This window comes from Atta colombica, unplaced genomic scaffold (assembly GCF_001594045.1).
Source record: "Atta colombica isolate Treedump-2 unplaced genomic scaffold, Acol1.0 scaffold163, whole genome shotgun sequence".
NCBI lineage: Eukaryota > Metazoa > Arthropoda > Insecta > Hymenoptera > Formicidae > Atta > Atta colombica.
The window spans coordinates 1,446,473-1,467,698 of record NW_017259254.1 but is presented as its reverse complement, the minus strand read 5'-3'; the positions used below and the strand labels follow the sequence as shown (position 1 = coordinate 1,467,698).

Below are 21,226 nucleotides of genomic sequence, written 5' to 3'. Positions count from 1 at the left end.
TTATTAGGAAAATTAATTTAAATATTATTAGCATTATTAATTAAATAAAATTTTCAGTCTATTAAAAAATTTATCTTCTGAAATCTTAAATTTAAAAAATCGCGATTTTGCAATCATGATATCTTTCTATATTAAAATATATGACGCGCGCACGCGCACACGCGCACACACACACACACACACACATCTTCTTTAACTTATTATAAAAACACAAATAACATTGATATCGCTTTTCGATATCGAAATACATGAAACGAATGAATTAGCGAATGATTACCTTTTTTATTATTTATAATAATTTTTTACACGAGGAAGAGCTATTCAAAACAACCTCACTAATAAAATAAAAGAATATCAAAATTGATCAAATACACGTCTTTATCGATACATCGTTCAGCGGATTTCTTATATGTAACGAGAAAAATTAATTTAATTTAAATCTCTTTAGTCTTTCATTAATGGAGAAGATAAGGTTTAATGATAGTCATTTAATATTCGATGCATTCCCGAATTAGTAATGGCTAATGGAGATTAAGAAGCCGCAATGAATGACAATTGACTGTTTTCAAACATAAACCTGAAAGAAAGTTCAATGAATCGCGGATATAAGAAGCCACAGGCAGTTTTTGGCAAGCTTTCTTCTGTGTAAGAAAGATAAGAGAGAAGAGGAGGCATGCACAACTCGACGTCGCTTTTACACATGCGTCCGTCTTTCGAGACGAGAAATCTCGCGCGAGCCTTTTTGCGGCGCCGAATCATTCTTTAATGATGATTAATGAATGACTCGTATTTCTTTCTACGTTACATAAAGTCTGCCTTCGATAATTAGCTAAACCGGCCGAAAACCGACGGATCGTGGAACGTTTGTCGCAACGTCTGACTAGTCATGCAGTCATATATTATATAAATGAGCGCTTAATTAGTTCGCCAATTCCACAATGACAATCGCTGAACCTGTTCTTGTGACGCAAAAAATATATGTGACTTTTAACAATGTGTACGTCATGAGTCATGAACAGTGCATTTATGCGTGAAAGAATGTTAATAATGGGATTTTTGCACGTGAACGACGACCTCGACCGCAGCATGTTAAGAAAATTATTCAATAAATCAGTAATTCTCTCTAAAAAACAACGATAAGTTAAAAAAAAGTAATTAATAAATTATATCATACTCCGATTAACAAAAACTAATATCAGCAGAAATTGCATTTTATCTCTGATGATACAGTCCCTCCTTAATTCATTCGATAACATACTATTTAAAAATATTAACCAAGCATCGAATTTCGATTTATCCAGATAATGCTTTCGCTATTACTCCAATAATTGGATATAATCAGTTTCTTAATTATTCTCTTTCTACACTGAGAAAAAAAATCAATACTACAAATGAATTTCATATATGACATTTTTTTTACATATTTATAGATTATAAAAAAAAATTTGACTGCACAATGATGAAATATACATTTTTGTAAAATATTAATTAAAAAATAGATAGTTTATTTGCGATGAATAAAATTTTATTTCACATATTTAATTAAGGATTTATTTCAGTAAAATAAACATTATGTTTTATTAATAAATTTTTAACTATGTTTTTCTCAGTATATTTGAATATTATCGAGCCCGTAAATTGACAATGTAATTTCTGCTCATATTTACACAGTTTTAAGAAGCTAAAATGCAAAAAAATGAGCACGAATTATCACAGCAGATTTTTATATATACGATTTATAAAGTAAATCGAAATATACACAATATACACAATAACGCAAAATGGCAGGATATCGCCGGAAAAACAGTAATAGCATTTGAAATATTGGCGCATTGTACGCTGCCGGCGCAATTTTTCAAGGTGGTCGAGAAGCGCGCATTTATCGCGGAAAGAAAATAATTAAGGTAAATCTCTAATTACCTTTACGCGGTCGAAAGGCGTTAAGGCCGCAAAGCGTATAAAGGGAGAGGAAGTCTTGGGGCAAAGATAATGACAACTCGCTCGTAATTAGGCATATTGAGCCGCGGCATAATTTCACAACGACGGGAGAGCGAAAGGGCACTCTCGCTTAGCATTCAAATTGGCCATGTCAAATATTCGTTGTCTGTCCACCGGCTTTTATTCCGAGTTCGCACGCCTGTACGCCGTAAATAATGCAGATTGCGGCGGTGCCGTTTCAAAGATAGAATTCGTGACAGAAACCGTCGACAGAAACCATCACTTATCTTCCGAATAAGAATGATGAGCAAAATGAATTACATCTTGAATTATGCATATATTCGATAAGTAAGAATCTTGAATTCTATTTTCATCACGCACATGTGCATTTAATATTAAATATATTAATAAATAGCGCAATATAACTCAAGCTTTGATTGTACTTTCTATATTTTTATTACAAATATGATTTGCATGAAGACGATCGTTTGTGGTTTATAATGGATAATCAAGAAAAATATTAAAAAACAGTTTGATTAAATATTAAAGAACAACTTGATAAATTTTATGCAACGTTACAATGATATGTTCATTGGTTGCAACTCTTACAATGTATACACAACTCAAGAATATCAACAAAAGTAATTAGAATAAAATATTTCATACTTGCATTGAATATGCCGCACCCGATTTGATCAAGAGCTTCTTAAACGAGACACGTCACTAGTAATTTCATGTATATACCTATGAGCGAGTAATTGCTAATTTGCATAATGATTGCATAAAGTGCTATCTTACTTAATGGAACATAATCCTTCCATCCTTCTTTACCAAAGTCCAAACTTTGAAAATTATTCTGGATTATATTTTCTAAGTTATCCGCCAATTCTCTCACACAAAAATTTTACGGAATGCTGTAACAGCGTGCACAAAACAGGCCAGTATAAGCCAGAATGTCCGTAAGATAATCAGAATGAATCACGCCCAATAAGCGGCGATAATCAAACGACACGAATATTCATATAAATAACTGAGTAATTGGCTTCCAATAATCGTGATGTAAACAATCTTACTTCAATTTTACTGAACCAATATATGCCGTGTAAAACAAAACTGAGTCAACTTAATGTGATTAATGTTCATAGCGTGATCGTTGCCGGTAGTTGCGAACACGTGTAAATGCATGCTAACGTACTGCGATTCGGTATTTCACATATCGACCCCCCACGAATCCGAGTACAAATCGGAAATTAGATCCCAGACTGGGTCGCGAAAGCTTCCCGAGAGAAAAAAGAAAGGGAGAGATGAGAGAGAGAGAGGGTGCTTGGTTATTCGCAGAGTTCGTAATTGGAGTCTGGAATCCTGAAATACGAGGCGGACTCTGGGCCACCTGTCGAAATGGATCGCAGAATGATCTCGATGGAACGAGACGGTTGCGAAGCCAGTAAAAAGAGAATTCGCGCGATATATATATATATATATATATATATACAGACACACACATATATAAAACATGAACACTAGAATCAATAAAAAATGTAGGCGTATGACTATCAATGAAATCTAAGAAATATTAAGTGTACCACGAGGAGGTGGTTATCGATGAAATCTCGATGAGAAACTTTAACGGTATGCGAAGACCGGTTGAGAGACTCATAATGGCAGAACAGCGTTGAATTTACCGATCAACGAAGTTTGTCGATTCCATGCATAAACCGTTGGCGTGTATATTGTTATCCAAAAAGTATTGTGACACGAATCCATTTCACCGTTTTTATTATTAACTCATTTGAATAAATATACGTATTTCCACAGCAGCGAAACACGGCCTCATGTGAAAAGACGTTTGCATTGTTACATTATTTTTATGCAAAGCTAGCTGAACTATATATATAGTAACTTTATTAAAAATACAGTTTGCTACGAAGCGTTGGCGTAAAATTACAAATCTCTCTATTTACGTCACTAGTAATAACATAAATTTACTAACATTTAAGTTTTTTTTTTTTAGGCCCAGTTGCACCAATGTCACTTTGACTTTAAGCGAGACTTAAAACTCTATCTGTCTCGCTTTAAAGAGACAGAGATAGAAAGGGATTATTTAAGTCACACTTAAAATAATGTTACAATCGAGCCTTAATAATATACTTTCTTATCCGAAAATATAATGCTCTAAATAATTATTTGTCAATGAAACGACAAAAAAAAATAAGATCAATGTATTCATTTCCGCTTTGATTTCACCATCCATTACTCAATACAAAATTCTTAAAATTAGCCAACAATGTTCTTGGGAAAATTTACTTTAGAAAACTTAAAAAAATACATAAAATTTATTGTAGAGAAAATCTAAGAAATAAAAATTAATTTGAACACTTTAAACTTTTTTTTAAAATAACTTTAAAACTTACTTAAGAACAACAGAAAGAAACTAACGCGATGAAACTAACCGATTATATTAAATTCTTTATTAAAAACTTTAAAAATTTTAGATTATTCTGGCTTAACCTTTTACACATTTTTTAAAATTATCTCAAAATTTTTTAAGTAAACTCTTAATTACTTTTAAAAATTTTAACTTCGTTAAAAGTAAATTTTGTCAAGGGTGTGAAATATAAGTTTCAATTATCACTTAATAAAATTGAAATATTTAAAGAAAAAAGGAAAAATATCTACAGTAAAGATTAAACATCGATTTCTCATTTAATATGATCAAATGATATTCGGATATTGTAAATTGGCAAAAATTTCTCCAGATTAATACAATTATAACTATGTATTTAATAATCTTAATCTTATTACTAATATCTGTTACATATATTATACTGCTTTTTAAATCTCACGTATGTGATTAAAATTGCTCAAAGAATATGACTATCCTTTAACCGCGCATTGCCAACGGATCACAATAGAATCTAATGAGATTAAATGATCATATAGTATCATCTATGAGAGAAGTTATGACTCCAAGCGAAAAACTTATCGCTTCGTTCTTATTTTCATTTATGTCTAACAGTCGATCGCTTTTGAAACGGTAAAGCGATGAAGCGAGCGTACACTAAGCTCCCGTCGTATATTAAACCGCGATCGTGGATAATATGTGAGAGGTGAAGCAGATGTTGCGGTCGGCCTGATCGCGAAAACAGTGGCGGATGATCGCGATTTCTTACAAGGGAGAAGAGATAAATTGCGTTTTATATGATCATGATACTGAAAAAAGTGTACGTTACATCAATACAGTCATTCGAGCAACCGAAATCACTGACAGATCTTATAATAAATATAACTGTTTATATATAAGTAAGTATAATAAAAAAATGGAATAATTCCTACCGGAATCCATTTCGAATAATTTTATAATATATGCACAGAATACAATGAAACAAACAAAAAATTAACTATGCCTTTAAAATTCAACATTGCCGGCAGAGAGTTAAGATAAGATCTAATACATTACGGAAGATATCTTGCTAAACGTTTGCACTTGATCAATCAAAATAAAAAAGAAAAAATGCGATATACAGTTAAACGTAATTTCTACATCATTAAAATTTCAGTTGCTAATGAGAGAAAAGATTCACAAAAGATATTAACTCTGACATACAGGTTGAAGAGACTACCTAACTAGCTCGATCTGTTCATAGATCAAAACAATTTACTGAGATAACTGTAACAGGGAACTCGCGCATGCTGGCCGACATTAACACGCATTGGTCTAGGTGGTCAATCTTGGCGTGGGATGATTGATAACTCTCTTGTAAGCATTATCAACCGCAGCGTGCATGCTGTTATGTTCACGTTAGGAACGTGACGCTGATAGACGGGCTTTACCATTTCTCCTCTCTTTCGCTCCTTCCTTTTAACTTTCTAGTCTCAATGTAACATGTTGCCTTTAATTCGAAGATACATGTCGACGTGTTAAATGCACCCCACTCTAAGCCCAATCAATTTTCGATTCGTCTGTTACAAGAACAAATTAATTTTATTCAGAAATATCTTTTAGTTTTATGAATTTTAAATGAAAGAACCTTAGATATTAACAAAATTAAAATAATTTAACTAAGAATATTAATATGATAATTTAAAAATAAGACAATTTAATCGAGAATATTTATTTATATTTCAAAATTGGATGTAGAAAGACAGCCTAAAATGTTTTAAATCATTTATAAATTGATAAAATAACTATTCAGAAATGTTTAACTCTTTTTCTGAATTATAAATTCCTCGCAAAAAAATCTCTTCCCTAAAAATACTTTCTTGTTTAATCATGCTTAATTACGGACGTTATCCAAAAATTATTAGCTTCCAAAAGTTTGCCGGCCTGTCCAACATCCCCCTATCGCTACCTGAGCTACCTTACAATCGTGAAGAAGCAGCATTAACGGCGCATTCGTATGCAGAGTCGAGTACCAGCTCTCGATCACGGACAGCTCCTTCTCACTTGAACGACTTCCTCTCCTTTGGAAGCCTCTTTTCCAAGCTCGCCGGGCCCTGAGCGATTACAGTGTCGACAACTTGAAGTACATATAAACTCACGTATGCGTAGGTAGACCGACGGCATGGGAAGCCGTGTGACAAGAGCGTAATGAATCTACCTCTTCGAACGAGCATACTTAGGATGGTCTTAAGATAGAAGCACTGCTCGGCGGAATTCGAAAACTGCGATTAATGTCGCTGCAACGAGCGAAGATGCGAACGAAGTCGTCGCGTCGGTTAGAGCGATGCGAAGCGCGCATTACGATGTCCTTTTCGCGGATAATTCTGCGATCAGTGGGACTTAATTATCCCGTTCTCTCATTTGTAATTCCGCGGGCGTTCGTCGCTAATCTCCATTTCAATGTTTAAAGTCGCGTTGGCTGGAGGGAATCGTCGTGATTAAGACCTTGAGTAAAGACCGATCAGAAACATTCTGTACAGGTTTAAGATATTTCACGATAACACGAACCATAAGACCCGACTAATGAGCGTGGAGTGAGGGAAAGAAACCGCTCGGTGGCGCGCAGTTATCTCATTCGAAGCTCGCGTTTCAGCGAAGGATGGCTATGCAAACAACTGAGAACTGGTCGGGAATCGTTCGGCAAATGTGTAAGTACTCTTCAGACGTAGAGGTTGCGAGAAATCATCGGCGGCCGACCGCGAATTGTTCAATCGCCGCCGGTCGCGCCCGAAGTACAATTCTCCGACTAATCGGCTGATCCGTACCGAGAAGAACCTACCTCCATCGTCTCTTCATCATATGCTCGCTCGCGGCCGCCGTTTCTTCGTAATAAACTTGCGGTGCGATTCTCTTAATTACGTTCGCACGGACGATAATCTCAGGCCTCGTTAAGTGCGCGAGATCGCTGCTGGTGCACATCCGAGATGAAACGATTTCAACGGGGATAAGTGGGATAGGTAAGGGACGCAGAATGCTTTCGGTAGGTGTGTGGCAGGAATAATAGCGAAGGACGCCTAATAAACCTGCGGGTATCCCGCTGCGCGGAAACGGGACGCGCCGGATGAGACTGTAAGCCAATTATGGGGCGCCCGCGCGTACTGTGCGAAGATCTCGAGAGCCGATTTATATGATGCTCGTGTTGCCCATATATATATGACTTGGCAAAGGTCCAGAACTTACCTGAAGAAATTACGACAATGCGGTGAGACTAAAACCGAAAACGGTGACAAGTCGACGCATTCTTTAGATGTCAGATTTTTTAGCGACAACAGATTTATATACTTATACTTCACATCTATTATCGTTGAAATACAGAAATCTACAAATTCTGATTAGCCTTCGCTCTTAATATTTTCTGATATTTCTTGTTGTAAGAAATCTTACTACTAAATTTTAAAGAAACATTATACACACAAAGTGTTCTTTTATAATAAATGTGAATTTGTAAGATAAAAATCAATAATTTATTATACCGTTTCAATATAGTTGTAACAAAAATTTTGCCTATATTAAACCTATAACTTCTGAATTTTCTTTACAGAAGCTCCTGGAGAACTTGGATGGGTGCTGACTCTTGTGATAGTGTCTTTAGTATCAGCTGGTATCGGTGCAGTAGTGATGATGACTCTTCTCCATTGTCGAAGGTTAGTATTTTTCTTTTCAAAAAGCATATTTTTCATTAATATATAATAAATGAGAAAAGAGAAACGATCGAAGATTACCTTGATACGGAATTAACTAACTCTTTCTCGTTAAATTTACTTATTGCTGAATAAAATCAATCAGAGTTAATGACCGTTTAAATTGAAATTCTATTGCATACTATCCAGTGCAATTTTTATGATACTTCTCTCGAAGGCTTCTCGCGAAGAACGGTCAAGCATTACGATACGGATCATCGCGCCGACAGATTCGCGAAACGATCGCGGTTTCATCTTACAGCTGCACGCGGTTGATTCTCTTAAATTACCACCTACCGGCGATACGTAATCGAAAGAGTCGATCGACACTAAGAACGAGGATGAAGCGATCGCTAACTAGATTGATTCGGTGCGAATCCGGCAAGTGACAGACTAACGGGACGTCAAAAGAGCGAGAAGAGAGGAAATGGTACATGAGCACCATTATGAAAGAATCATGACTGTGGTCAGATCTCGATTAGAATTCTTGGGTAGCCAGGAAACGAGAGTTTTCGTGATCGCAATCTCATCCTTCTTTACGGCCTTCTCATACTAGATGATTTATTAAACTTGATTGCTAACTTGCATGTTTCTTCACTTATTTTAATTTTTATTTAAAAAATGATCATATGGAATAATTTAGAGCATTTATTTTTAATATATTGATTATTCATAATATGTATAAATAATCATTGCTGACTTATGTTCAGTAAAATACTCTCACTTGCTTTTTCGTTATTTTGAAGTAATTAATTTCTCAAAAAAATCAAGTGTATTATTATCATAATTATCTTTATAAAATAATTAATAACAAATATTTCTCATGATTCATCGAAATTTCTATTTAATCTGTTACAGGATAAAAAGTGCTGGTGGCAGAGGTAAGCAAAGTTTCATCAAGATATACATGTTCTTCATAAAACTTCACGAAATGTTATATATTCGATCGGTTATTCATAAATTGATATTCATAGTCATTCTTATTTCAAGATTGCAATTGACGTAATCTCTTAAAAGATTAATATGATTCTGTGACTGGTTTATGACATCTTAAAATTATACTCAAAAATAAGAAAAATACAATGTCTCAAAGATAAGACTGAACCATGAATACCTAAGCTAAATTTTTAACGTACATAATAGATTTGTACGAAATAAATCTTGTCATACAAACGTACGTGAATCAGTTTATAAAAATAATTCATAAAGAAACTTGACACATGGGGTTAGGGAATAAAGGGAGATCTGAGTTTATTGTCGAGAGACAGGCTAGCTTCCCAATTATGTCGAATTAACATACCACGTTCGGCGCGGTGAATTCACGCTGACAGGGTCAAGTTCGAAATGATTCCCAATTATCCGAGTTCCCCTACTGAGTTACCTGCTCGCGAATCTCTTTTATTCGTTAGTTTCTTCATCATGCGTTAATATACGACATATACATTCACAATAATACCATCCTGAATATGCTTTATAAGAGACCTCACAAAAGGTATCTTCAAGAATGCTTTGTCATGTCATAAACTTCAAAGAAAAAACTGCAAGGTAGAAAACATTCCTAAGAAAATGATCAAAATGATACGAATCGAAAAGATATGTAATATGAAAAGTTATATCAGCGTTGCGATATGACGTATTATTTATAATATTAATTAATTTTATTAACTTGACATTTTCATTAAATTGGTATTAAATATACAGAAGTGTCCTTAATAGTATAATAGACTGCAATTCAATAATGCTATTTTCTTTAAAGTTAGCATTTCAGGCAGACGCATTGTATCTAGAAGTTTGTGTACTTGTGACTGTTAAATTCAATTACATTACTCGAAGCAATCGAAACTTAGCAATCATAATATTGTAATTATATACATTATATACAAACACTTGTGTCTGAAACAACTAACTTCAAGCGAAAAGATATTATTGAATCCTAGTAACGTAAAATATTGAATAAACTATCTCATATTGATCTTTTGATTGCGTGAGCTATAAAATAGAGTCTATAGTACGTTTATAATATTTTGTACGATCCCGAAAAAATAGGGCAATCAATTGAATCGATAAACGTGACACTTCGAAAACGTGAGACACGCTCTTAACATACCGTATATCTTATCAAGAAATAAACTTCTCTAGTTCGTGTTCACGGAGATAAACTCACGATGTCGTCTCACGACAAAGTCATTGTTCCAGACGGTGAAAGAATTAGAACGAAAAGAGTAAACCTCGCATTGCGCGGAGATCTCTCATACAAACAGAGTACAAGAACATGTACATTGACGACGTGTGACGATGGACATGTTGGCGTGAAAAAGAAAGAGAGCAACACCGTCATGGCATCGAGTGCCGGCATCGATTGGAGTTTAATTAGTTCGCATAATGCAAACCGCTCACAGCGGTATAAACCGTGCATCCGTGTGCTGCATGTTCTCTGTCGTACTTAAAGGGTATAACCGAGCGATACGATGCGACGTGATGCGATGTGACACGACGGATGGATGACTGCGGCTGGGCGACATTAAACACGACGAAACGCGTCTAATTAACTTTCTGATTTAAAATCAACCGCAGCACGATACGATCGACGAGCAAACGGCGGCAAATGTAAAAAGACGATGAGCGAGCGGAAAGACAGAAGAGGGTACTGCCTGGGATGTAGGGATCACTCGAATTAATTATCCGACACTCGTTTCATTGAACCTCTTGAATTACTATTGGATTTTCGTGACGTGATTTGTATTAACCTTAGACTAAAATCTAACAATAGCATCTAAAACTATCTCGATTACAAACCATCACTTAAAAGTTTATTTTGATACGATTTAAAATATAATATATGAAACATATTAAAAAGATATTCTTATCAAACTTTAAAATATTTAAAAATAGAGATATTTCAATATTCATCAATATTTTTTTTAAATTATCAATATTTTTTATTATCAATATTTATTATTTTTTCGTATTATAAGCATTTAAAAAAATACGTAAGCAAAAAGAATATATTCTGAAAATTTTATTTTATAATTGATCACAATTAAACCGAAAATTTTTGTTAATGACAACATTATTAATTTTTATTCCTTTATTCCCATAAAAATAATCTTTCAAGGTGGTCCGCACGGAGCAATTTGAATTTGCAACCCGCATGAACGCGTAATTTCGTCGTTCTCGCCCCAGGAACAAATTCTCTAGTCCGGTTTTAGAACGGATAACTGCTAAGAGAGGCACAAATAACCAAGATACAATTACACGTTAAGACGGGGTGATTTATTGCTGTCTCTTAAAACAATAGGGTCTGTTAATCGCGTAATAATATGTAGAAGAGAAAATTTCTCAATAACAAAATAAAATTCTAGTATTGTAAAGAATAAAGAGATCTTATAGTGATTTTAATGTCCATAAACGACTTACTTTCCTATAACAAGAATAAAACCTTGCAAAAATATTGAATAAAATGTATGTGTAGATATATGATACGCACAAAATATATGTACCTTATTCAAAAAATTTTTTCAAAAATCCACCATCAAAGATCTAACGTCATCAAAATAATCAATTTATGTGCAGAATATCACATGACTGACTTATATATTTTAATTGCGTATTCTTATAAAGATTAAATGTAATTAAAAATTATAATTATATACGAAAATATCAATTAACTTCTGAGTGAAAATTACTGAATAAAACTTCTGAATAAAAATTAATATATTAAAATACAGTATTCGCGCAGTATTTATTTCTGGGTAAGAGTAACAAATAAAATAATAAATAATGAATCATTTACCTCATAATTGCTCCGTTGACATCCGATGTCTCCTAGGTCTGCTCTTCTTCTCAAATTCTTTCGTTGCACAACACTTGCGGGAACATAATTATGATTATTATAATTATGATTATCGCGACATTCTCGAATTTAATTATACGCGACGCGTAATTCGTGAAATGTGCGAAAAATTATTATTAAACGATCGGTATGATTATTTTAATCACTCGTTGACACTATTGACATTGTTGGCAGATCATTGCTCCATTTTTTCAACCTGAAAATAATTAATAAATCACGTGTAAGTTAACAGATAATTTTACGTGTCTTTATAAAAGTAATATTATCACAATAAAGAAAGTTTACACGAATTTATAACTCCTATTTGTTTTTGCTTTTATTTCAATACAAATGAATAAATCGTGTAAATGATCTGTATAGCTAATTAATCTAATATTGATATATCGCGTAATATTATGTATTTTCAATTTGAAACGGATAAATTACACTTGTAGATAAATTACACTTGTATCGCATTTTAGATATTTCATGTAAGATACATCCATGATTCTAACTTTGATAGAAATTTCATGCATTTTTTTTAGTATAATAGTTATTGGACAGTTATTTTGTATTAATTCTGTCTAGTAACTGAAAAGTAAAACTAGAATCCCAATCAAGATAAAATACTTCATATTGAACAAAAACAGACAATAAACCGATTATACAGTATTTTAATTATAATCTATATTAATACTAAATAATAATTGAGCAGATCTTTACGCAAATTGCACATATTTGTACCAAGAAAACTGTTTCAGCCATTGAATAAAACTCTATCAAATTCTTATCCATTTCTTACACAATATTGTTACTAATGAGAATACAGTAACTGAATGGAGGTTTAAGAAAATTGCATACATTTCTACCAGGATTATTCAAGAAATTATTAATTATATAAACCGATAATTTAACATTTCTCTCTATTACCCCTATCGCTAAGATCCTTATTTAAAGTGAATGAATACGCGTGAGCACACGCACGCACGCACGCACGCACGCACGCACGCACGCACGCACGCACGCACGCACGCACGCACACACACACACACACAAAATTTTTGGTTGGCGCGTGTCCCGCTGGTGTTTGTGTATCACTGCGTAGCGCGCCGACCGAATCGATCGTTATCATTCGTACGATAACACTTGAGCCAGCAGGTAGCAGTGCGAGTCGCTCGATATATTTTCTCGAAACGCTATTTTCTTTGAATCATTATTATTCACTACGCGAATAATTAATTTTCGCGAATAATTATTCATAAGTATATTGAGACATTAAAGCAGTTCTCACGCGTATTCATTCACTTTAAATACACATAATTTTATATCTCTTCAAGATTTAAAACTTTCAAAACTTCATTGCGTGAATATAAGCGTTTTCGATAATTAATCTTCATAATAAGCCCTCAGGGGCCCCTATAAATATTATATAATTATAGAACACTTCGTATGTGTGTTTTATAATGAAAGTCAATTAATATTTAATTTATAATATTTTGTATCTATTCTTTAGGTTCGTATTTATATTATGTTTTCTTTATAAAGCTATCTATTCATTAGAAATGTTTTAATGTTGCCAGTATTTCTTTCGGATATACATATGTATAATTTTAGAATTATAAAACTAACAAATTCGTAATTTAAATCAATAGGCTTAATTAAATGTTCAACCGGAGCTTAAGAAACATAGCTTTATCATGCTGACAATTTATAAGATTACAGATAATTGAATATCCTGTGGGCAAAAAATAAATTAGTGAAAGTTCGTTAATAGTACATTCTTCCATGCATAAGAATTGCTTTAAATGCCACCGGATGAGCAGTGCGTTAATGGACGGCTGAAAGAGGTTGCTTTCGCGCAAAAAAGAACGAAGGGCCCATTCCATACACGTTAAATTGCTGTGCGATCCTCCGGATACAATGACGATCGAAGAGTCGAGTAGAAAAGGTGAATCGAATCCATTAATCGGCTTATCGCACGATGATTGGAACGATATTTTGGATCAGTCGATGTATAATACGTCAAAGAACCAAGATGCTAGATGCTCAACATGTACAATTTTGACGCGCGATTATATTTAGAATCTTTTGTCATATATATCGAAATTTTATATCAAGTTCATTATAACAGTTTCATTAAATTACATGACTAAATTAATAATATGCGAATCACGTATGTAATTAATTAAATGCACGTATAATTAATTAAATGAAGAGAATAACTTGGCTATAAATATTTATATTGTGTAAAACAATATTTTTATAATCTTTTACTCCTTTTACTGTAATTTCAAGTAGACTTATAATTAGTTTTATTAAAATTTTAATTAATTTTAGTATTTTAAATGATTTTATTTTAGATTTTTAACAATTCTTAATATTAAATAATCAAAATATATAACAGAAAAACTTATTAAAACTTATTCTAAGCGAAGATTCATTCCAAAACCTTTTTAAAAAATCTTAAATATTCTGAAGAATAGTAGGTATTATACATATCATATGTTTATCAAGAGAAGTAATAAAAATCTTTTTTTCTAATATATTTCTAAAATATACATATTTATCTAAAATGTTCACTGTATTTAAACAATGAGGAAAGTATTTAAAATGATTTATATGAATATAAATTTCGAACAAAAATCGTAATAAATTATATTAAATTCTTGTCGCACGATATCTTACACGTAACACAACAGCAATGGGAGCCAAGAAATGAGTTCTACGCAAGCCTTTAGCTATCTGATCGTGACGAAAGAGCGTAACATTTGCCCCCCGTCGTCACGACATGTTTTCCAACGCCACACTTTTCATGTATCGCCCAATTAATATTCTATCTATTCTGATAATAGATATGCTGCAGGTGACGGTATGAAAGTCTTGAAGAACGAATGGATTCGATTATTTAAATTCATTCAGAAGATAAAAATTATGTTGTAATCGCGCAAGTGAGATGAACATCCAAAGCTGCCTACATATGCGAATACATTTTCGAATACTGCTCGACTGTAATCTGCTTATTGCAGATTATAATTGAACAAGATTGTCTTATATTTTTTATGTTATATTATTATACTAATAAAGTAATAAAAAATTTATAAGATGGTATAATTTTGAACATAGTTTGAACAATTCTGAATGAAATAAGATTAAATCTAATTTTTGAAGTTCACATTTAATTTTTTTCCCCTTTTGATATCCTTCAATATCTTCCATATAACGAGAGAGTTGAACTTCAAAAATTGAATTTAAATTTAATTTCGTTCAAAATTACCAATTGTTAAAAAAAAAAAACGAGAAATCTAATAAGAAAAAATAAAAAATCTATTGAGATATTGAACATTTAGAAAAATAGAATGTTGTATGTAAGAAGTGAGTAAAATTAATGGAGAAGGAAAGATCAGAAACTTGCTTTGAATGATAAGAAAGACGTATCATACTACATACAATCGAATCGGAATTTTGTTACACTGGTTAAATCGCAACGAGAACTGGTTCAATATCGTTGCGAAGTGACAGGAGGATAAATTGTCATGTGCCTGATCCATTTCCGCAATAAGCAGATTAGTAGCGGAATGTTAAGTCGCAAATTGTAATCATGCTCGAGATCAATGTACTGTTATTAAATAAATACGCTTATGCATTTTCATTTGGACATTAATCGATGACATCGAGCAAACTGGCAACATTGAACGGAATAGTTACGCGTAATTGTAGAGATATAACGGATTTCCCTCTTTATTATTACTATTCTAACCGCGTTAGATTGAGGCAGTAATAAAAGGGTACAAAATATGCTATACCGGTTCGAGCTAATGGCTTTTTAACGAAGCTAGGTGCTACGGAAATAGAATATCTAGGATCATAAATTTTACAACGAACTGAGTAATCTGTTAGTCAACTATTTGACAAGAAAATCATAAAATAATTATAAATAAAATAGTAAAATTAAAACCTTTCAATTTTATGCATATGAAAGAAAAAAACTAAATATCTTTATTATTAAAAAATCTTAGCTTTCAGAAACTAAATATTTTTATTTAGTTTTTCAAAGATCATTCAGTTAATAAATAAGTAAGAGAGAAATTTAAAGATTTGATTATATTCTTTCTTAAAAACGTTGAAAGCGAAAATAATCATTTATAGAAATAATATAGAACAAATAGAACGAAAAAATTACGAGCATCAAGATTAAAATTATCAATCAGAGTTGCATGAAAACGTAAGGCAGCGAAAGTGCGCTCGAATCGAGTAACCAATGATTTCTAACGCATCCATCAATCATTTCATTAAGAAGCTTGTTATTACGATCACTTTCGCGATCAGAGCAGCTTCTTCAGAGAAGAATAAATAAAATATCCTGCACACCTCATCAAGGATTATGAATCCGTTTAATATGTACGAGACTAACGTCTTACGAATCAGAAGTTCTTTATTTCTTGACGAGTGACATCGACGCGCTTTTCAGAATAGGCGAGATCTTCGAGGTATAATAGGAATTAGAAGAAATACGTAAGATCATTTTCACGGTGAAAGCAACAGAGAAAAAAAGTAGAATACGGAAAGAAAATGAGATTCTTATAATCTCATTTTTTTACCTCCGTAGCACTCTTATGAGCCCACTTATCGCTGAGGCGGCACTTCTGATCCACGAATTTCGAGATCCTTTCTTGCTTCTCTTCCATTCTCCGCCTCTCGCCCACTCTTCTTTTTTTCTCCCCTATCCCAGTTCAACCCCCCGCCCCACCCTCTGATATGCTACAACCCTCAGTGCGATTCTATGAAGGCCCGTGACGGCACTATGACAGGCTCACAATAAGGCCATACAGAAGACAGCCGGTTTTTTTTCTCTATACGCGAGCGCACGTCATAATGCGGTGATTCGGGTTTGGTCGCCGAATTCTATATATGGGGGCAGTTATTTATATTTGCGCATGGGGTGTATACGTGCACGTGGGGCCGTAAACGTATCGGAATTCAGGGCCAACCTCACCTGGCACTTCACATGCTTCGGCGCGAGAAACGCGTCCCATGGATTCAAGCGGATCAAGCGGATCTCTGTAACCGAAGGGCGATGATGCCCTGAGAAACGGGAACTAGGTGAAACCCGAGCTAAGCGACTTTCGTATTGACACGCCAACGAATTTTTCCGGAGCAATGAGTAACATGTGTGTGTGAGTCTTTCTTCCCTTTTCTGTTCCAGCGAGTTGTTGCGGTGTCGGCGTTGAAGATTCGAGTGTGCCCGATGCCGGTGGGCCTACGGGGGCGGGTGGTACCGGCGGCGGGGTGGCTGTCATACCCGATCGACCACCTCTCGAATTAGACAAATTACCGCCTTATCACGACGTAGCGCCTAGTCCCGGTGAGTGTTATTACGAGATGCCTGCTGTTTGACGCTTCTCATACATATGTGTACGGGCCGTCAAAAGAGATCATTGAGAAATGGCCGCTCGTTACTCGCATGTTCCCGTCACGTTACATGTATTGCGATCGCGAACGCAGTAGCATCGTCTCTCACTAACTGTATGTCTCATTTTGTTCGCGAAAGAAAGCTAAAGATCTGGATTAAAGAACCGGATCTCGTGACTTGTTCTCAATGTTTTCAACTAATTCTGCAAAATCTCTTATATTATGAAACAAACTCGTATCTTGTAATAAAGCATTGCTGAACAAAATATTGAATACATGAAAAAAAAGAATGAAAATGAGCCTGTAAATCAAGCATATCTGATAGTTGATAATTACACGGAAAGATTGATTTTACTGAAGTATTTAAAATTTTAGGTTTGAAAATTAGATATAGATTTTTGAAAATAATTTTGTTGGATCATCAAAATAATTATATAGGAAACTCAAGTATGATGCAATAGTACAAAAAGTTTTAACATTCTAGCAACCAATTTGAGTACCCTGTATAATTATTTTAAATTTTAATAGTCCAAATCATTTTCAGATCTGTATCTATAACTAAATTTTTAGATATACTTAAGCAAAAAAATCCTTCGCTCTTTCAGAAAGAAATTGAATTCGTATTTGGAAAATAAAACTTGACTAATTGATAAAACAAAACAATTTACAAAAAACATTATTCTTTTTTTTTTACCTCTTATTTGTTTAGATAAAATCACATTAGGCTCACTCATATTGTTTTTATTGTTAGCTAAACTTCTTGCATGATTCACAAAAAGAAACACAGAAACGATGAATTGTGCAGGAAATTCAATTGAACAGAACAGACTTATCTTTAAGACTGCATGTCGCAGTGATTATTCTTTTATCATTGATATGCTGCCAAGATATGTTAAGAAAATATACTAATCAGCATGGGTCTCAAGTTGTGGATGAAATCGAACTTTAGGACACAACGTGTGGTCGTGGCTGGGCTCTCGACGAGGCGGTGGCACCCCGGGAGTCGTCACGACGCCGCTCTCCCTTCCTCAGCACCGACGGGCGATGAATCTCCCAGTCGAGAATCACTACACCCACATGCAAACCGACGAGGCTCTATACGCGGAACTGGACTCGCAAGCCGCGAGCTACGCGAGCGATCTACAGTTACAAATGAGAGGAAGTTCGACGTACGGTACGACTTCCGGCGGTCAGGACGACGAATATCACGAACTGGACGCTGCCAGATTACATCGTCATTATGGAGGTAGCGACGGATCGCTACAGACAGATACACTTCGTACTCGACATAGTAAAAGGTGAATCAAATGCTTCCAGATCTATAGAAGTTATTAAATACACGGAAAGAACGACTTTATTGAAATATCTAAAAATTTAGCTACATACGGATCCAAAAATAATTTTATTGAACCATCAAAACGTAGGAAACTCAAGAATGATGAGCAATGCTGCAAAAAGTTTTGACATTTTAGCAATCAGCTTGAACGTCTTACATTATTTTAATGGTCCAATAAAATTAATTTCAGAGCTATATATATATCTAGTTAAATTTTTAGATATTTCAGCAAAAATTCCATACAAGAAGAACTATGTGTTGGTCATCTTAAATAAAAGCATAACATTAGAAACATTAAATTAATGAATTTAAATTTTAAAAAGATAAAGAAATTGATGATCGTTATATCCATAAAATTGTTATTAGAAAAAAATATTTGTTAATTGATTTTTTTAAATCGATTAATGAGGCACATGGCGATCTCGAAATCGGAAGTCAGTAATCATACGCAATGCTTTATCGTTTCTCGACTTCCTACATCGATAAGGAGTTCAATACTGACTTTGTTCTGGCAACGCCTTCTAAGAGAGTTTAATTGCCCGTTCTAACAACGCTCATCCGCGTCGCCATGTAATCGCCAGTTATTGATACGGTCGATACCCCCTTATGTATGTTAATGGCACATTCCAGTCGAATAATCATACAATGATTATCCAGAGTTTCGTTATTGACTACTTCCAGGATACAAGAGCCAGACTACGAGATGTACGAGAATGGACCGTCAACGCCAGTACCACCGAGTCAACATCAACATCATCATCGCCATCATCATCACCACAATCATCACCATCATCATCAGGAATTGAGGCTCGGTAGCAGAAATAGTGAGCATCCGTCATACCAGAACACGGCCTACACCGGAAGTGACGCCGAACCGGATGGGCCAACGCTGAGCAGTGCTCCCAGCAGTGCCTATTATAGCGATCTCAGCTCGAATTCGACGAATCAGCAGATGCCGACAGTGACAGTACCGTCTGCAACAGCAACGACAACGACGACGATAACAACAACAACAAATTTGCACTTAAATCCACAGAATCTGGACACGCCACAGTACAGACTAGCGGCAATCAACGAGAACACAGTGCCTTCGGATTATATTTAAGAGATGATCCTTTCAAAACAAGTGACGAGAAATTTGAAATAGACAATTATATCGACATGCATTCGCTTTGTTTGTAAATGAAGAGAGTCTTTGCGTAGTATTTATAATTTAAATCGAGGAAGTTGCCCTTGTAATAAAAAGTAGGAATGAACGGAGGTGAGACAAAAGTGGAGACGAAAGTGTGAAATTTTTCGTCACTGTCGTCGTGACTCGAAAGTTTCTTCAAGACAGTGTTTTACGGTGCTCAGTTTTAAGTTTTGTCCATACAAGAGGAGTTGAAAAGATCACGTTTGAAAAGTGTTTAACCGGCGGATGTATCGGAGACCGGTTCCGAATAAAATGAATTTCTTGCTCAGTAACGCTCTACTTACTCCTTTGTCGCCACACTTTGTGGTCCTGTTAAGACAATCGACTTTCGACACGCGAATCGATGGATCAAGCGATGCGAATCGATCGGCATCGCGGCGCGTTCTCCTTTGCTTTTACGTACTAATAAAATACTAGGTATTCAACGTCTTGATACTTTTTTAACAATGTAAGACAAGCGGAAGATAAACCGGTTGACAGGTAAGTGACCAGAGAAAATCATGTCAACAGAATTAATACACAATTAAGCATTATGAAGTCAACTAAACTTACTCTTCGTTGGAGTAAAATCTCACTTTACTCTTAAAAAAAGTGAAAAATTTGCACTCTTGAATAAGAGGAACAGATTTTCGCTCTTTTTTTTAGAGTGAGATTCACTCCAAGAAAAGAAGTGGGATTTCTTTCTTTTGGAATAAATTTCACTCCGAAAAAAAAAGAGTTAAAATCTACCACTTTTATTCAACTTTTTTCCAATAGTGGCAGCATTTTAACTCTTTTAATTTAGAGAGTATGATCTTGATAAAAATAATCGAATAGCCATAACCGCAACTGAACACGCAATTACGTTCGTTAGATGATATTGATAAATTTATGTGTTCATTTTTGCCTAAGATGGCACTCGGATATTTTGAGTATCTTATAGTACCGGCTCAGGCGTGACGTTCGATTTCCACTCGGTAAACGTAAAGCAAAAACGTAATGATACCGCGCACGAAGAATCGCGCGTTGTGGTTTCCAATCAGTAATAACACGTTGAGATATAAATTGATGCCGCCCCGACGTTCCTGCGAAAGTCAACCAGTACTAGACGAAAAAAATGGACCCCCATTATTTCTGCCACCGTTCATGTCAATCAGAGAAGGGGAAGCGAAATTTCAGACCTACATTATGTGAGTGATCGGCGGCAACGCATAAAACATCGTTCTGTTCAAATTACTGCAACTACATTGATGGGATAAGATTGCATATAGCAAAAGCAACCTTGCATTAAATTTGATAGTTCATGTAAGAAATAAAAATAACATGAATTGTAATGAATTGAAAATGAAGCTGGAAATTGGGAAATTGCGGTAAACAATTTCGACATTTTCGGTAAGAAAAAAAAATCGATTTTAAATTG

At 34.4% G+C, this 21,226-nt stretch overlaps 1 protein-coding gene across 1 annotated transcript in view; it reads left to right on the top strand.

Moving 5' to 3' along the window:
* The window catches only part of LOC108686016 (TSC22 domain family protein 1), a 77,059-nt gene extending 57,301 nt beyond the window's left edge, over window positions 1-19,758 (top strand). The window contains exons 3-7 of the mRNA XM_018191058.1: window positions 7,920-8,022; window positions 8,917-8,939; window positions 17,094-17,252; window positions 18,249-18,597; window positions 19,317-19,758. Of these exons, the coding sequence (XP_018046547.1) occupies window positions 7,920-8,022; window positions 8,917-8,939; window positions 17,094-17,252; window positions 18,249-18,597; window positions 19,317-19,740 (1,058 nt within the window). The 3' untranslated portion in view covers window positions 19,741-19,758. The remainder of the gene's footprint in view (window positions 1-7,919; window positions 8,023-8,916; window positions 8,940-17,093; window positions 17,253-18,248; window positions 18,598-19,316) is intronic.
* The last annotated feature ends 1,468 nt before the right edge of the window (window positions 19,759-21,226 follow it).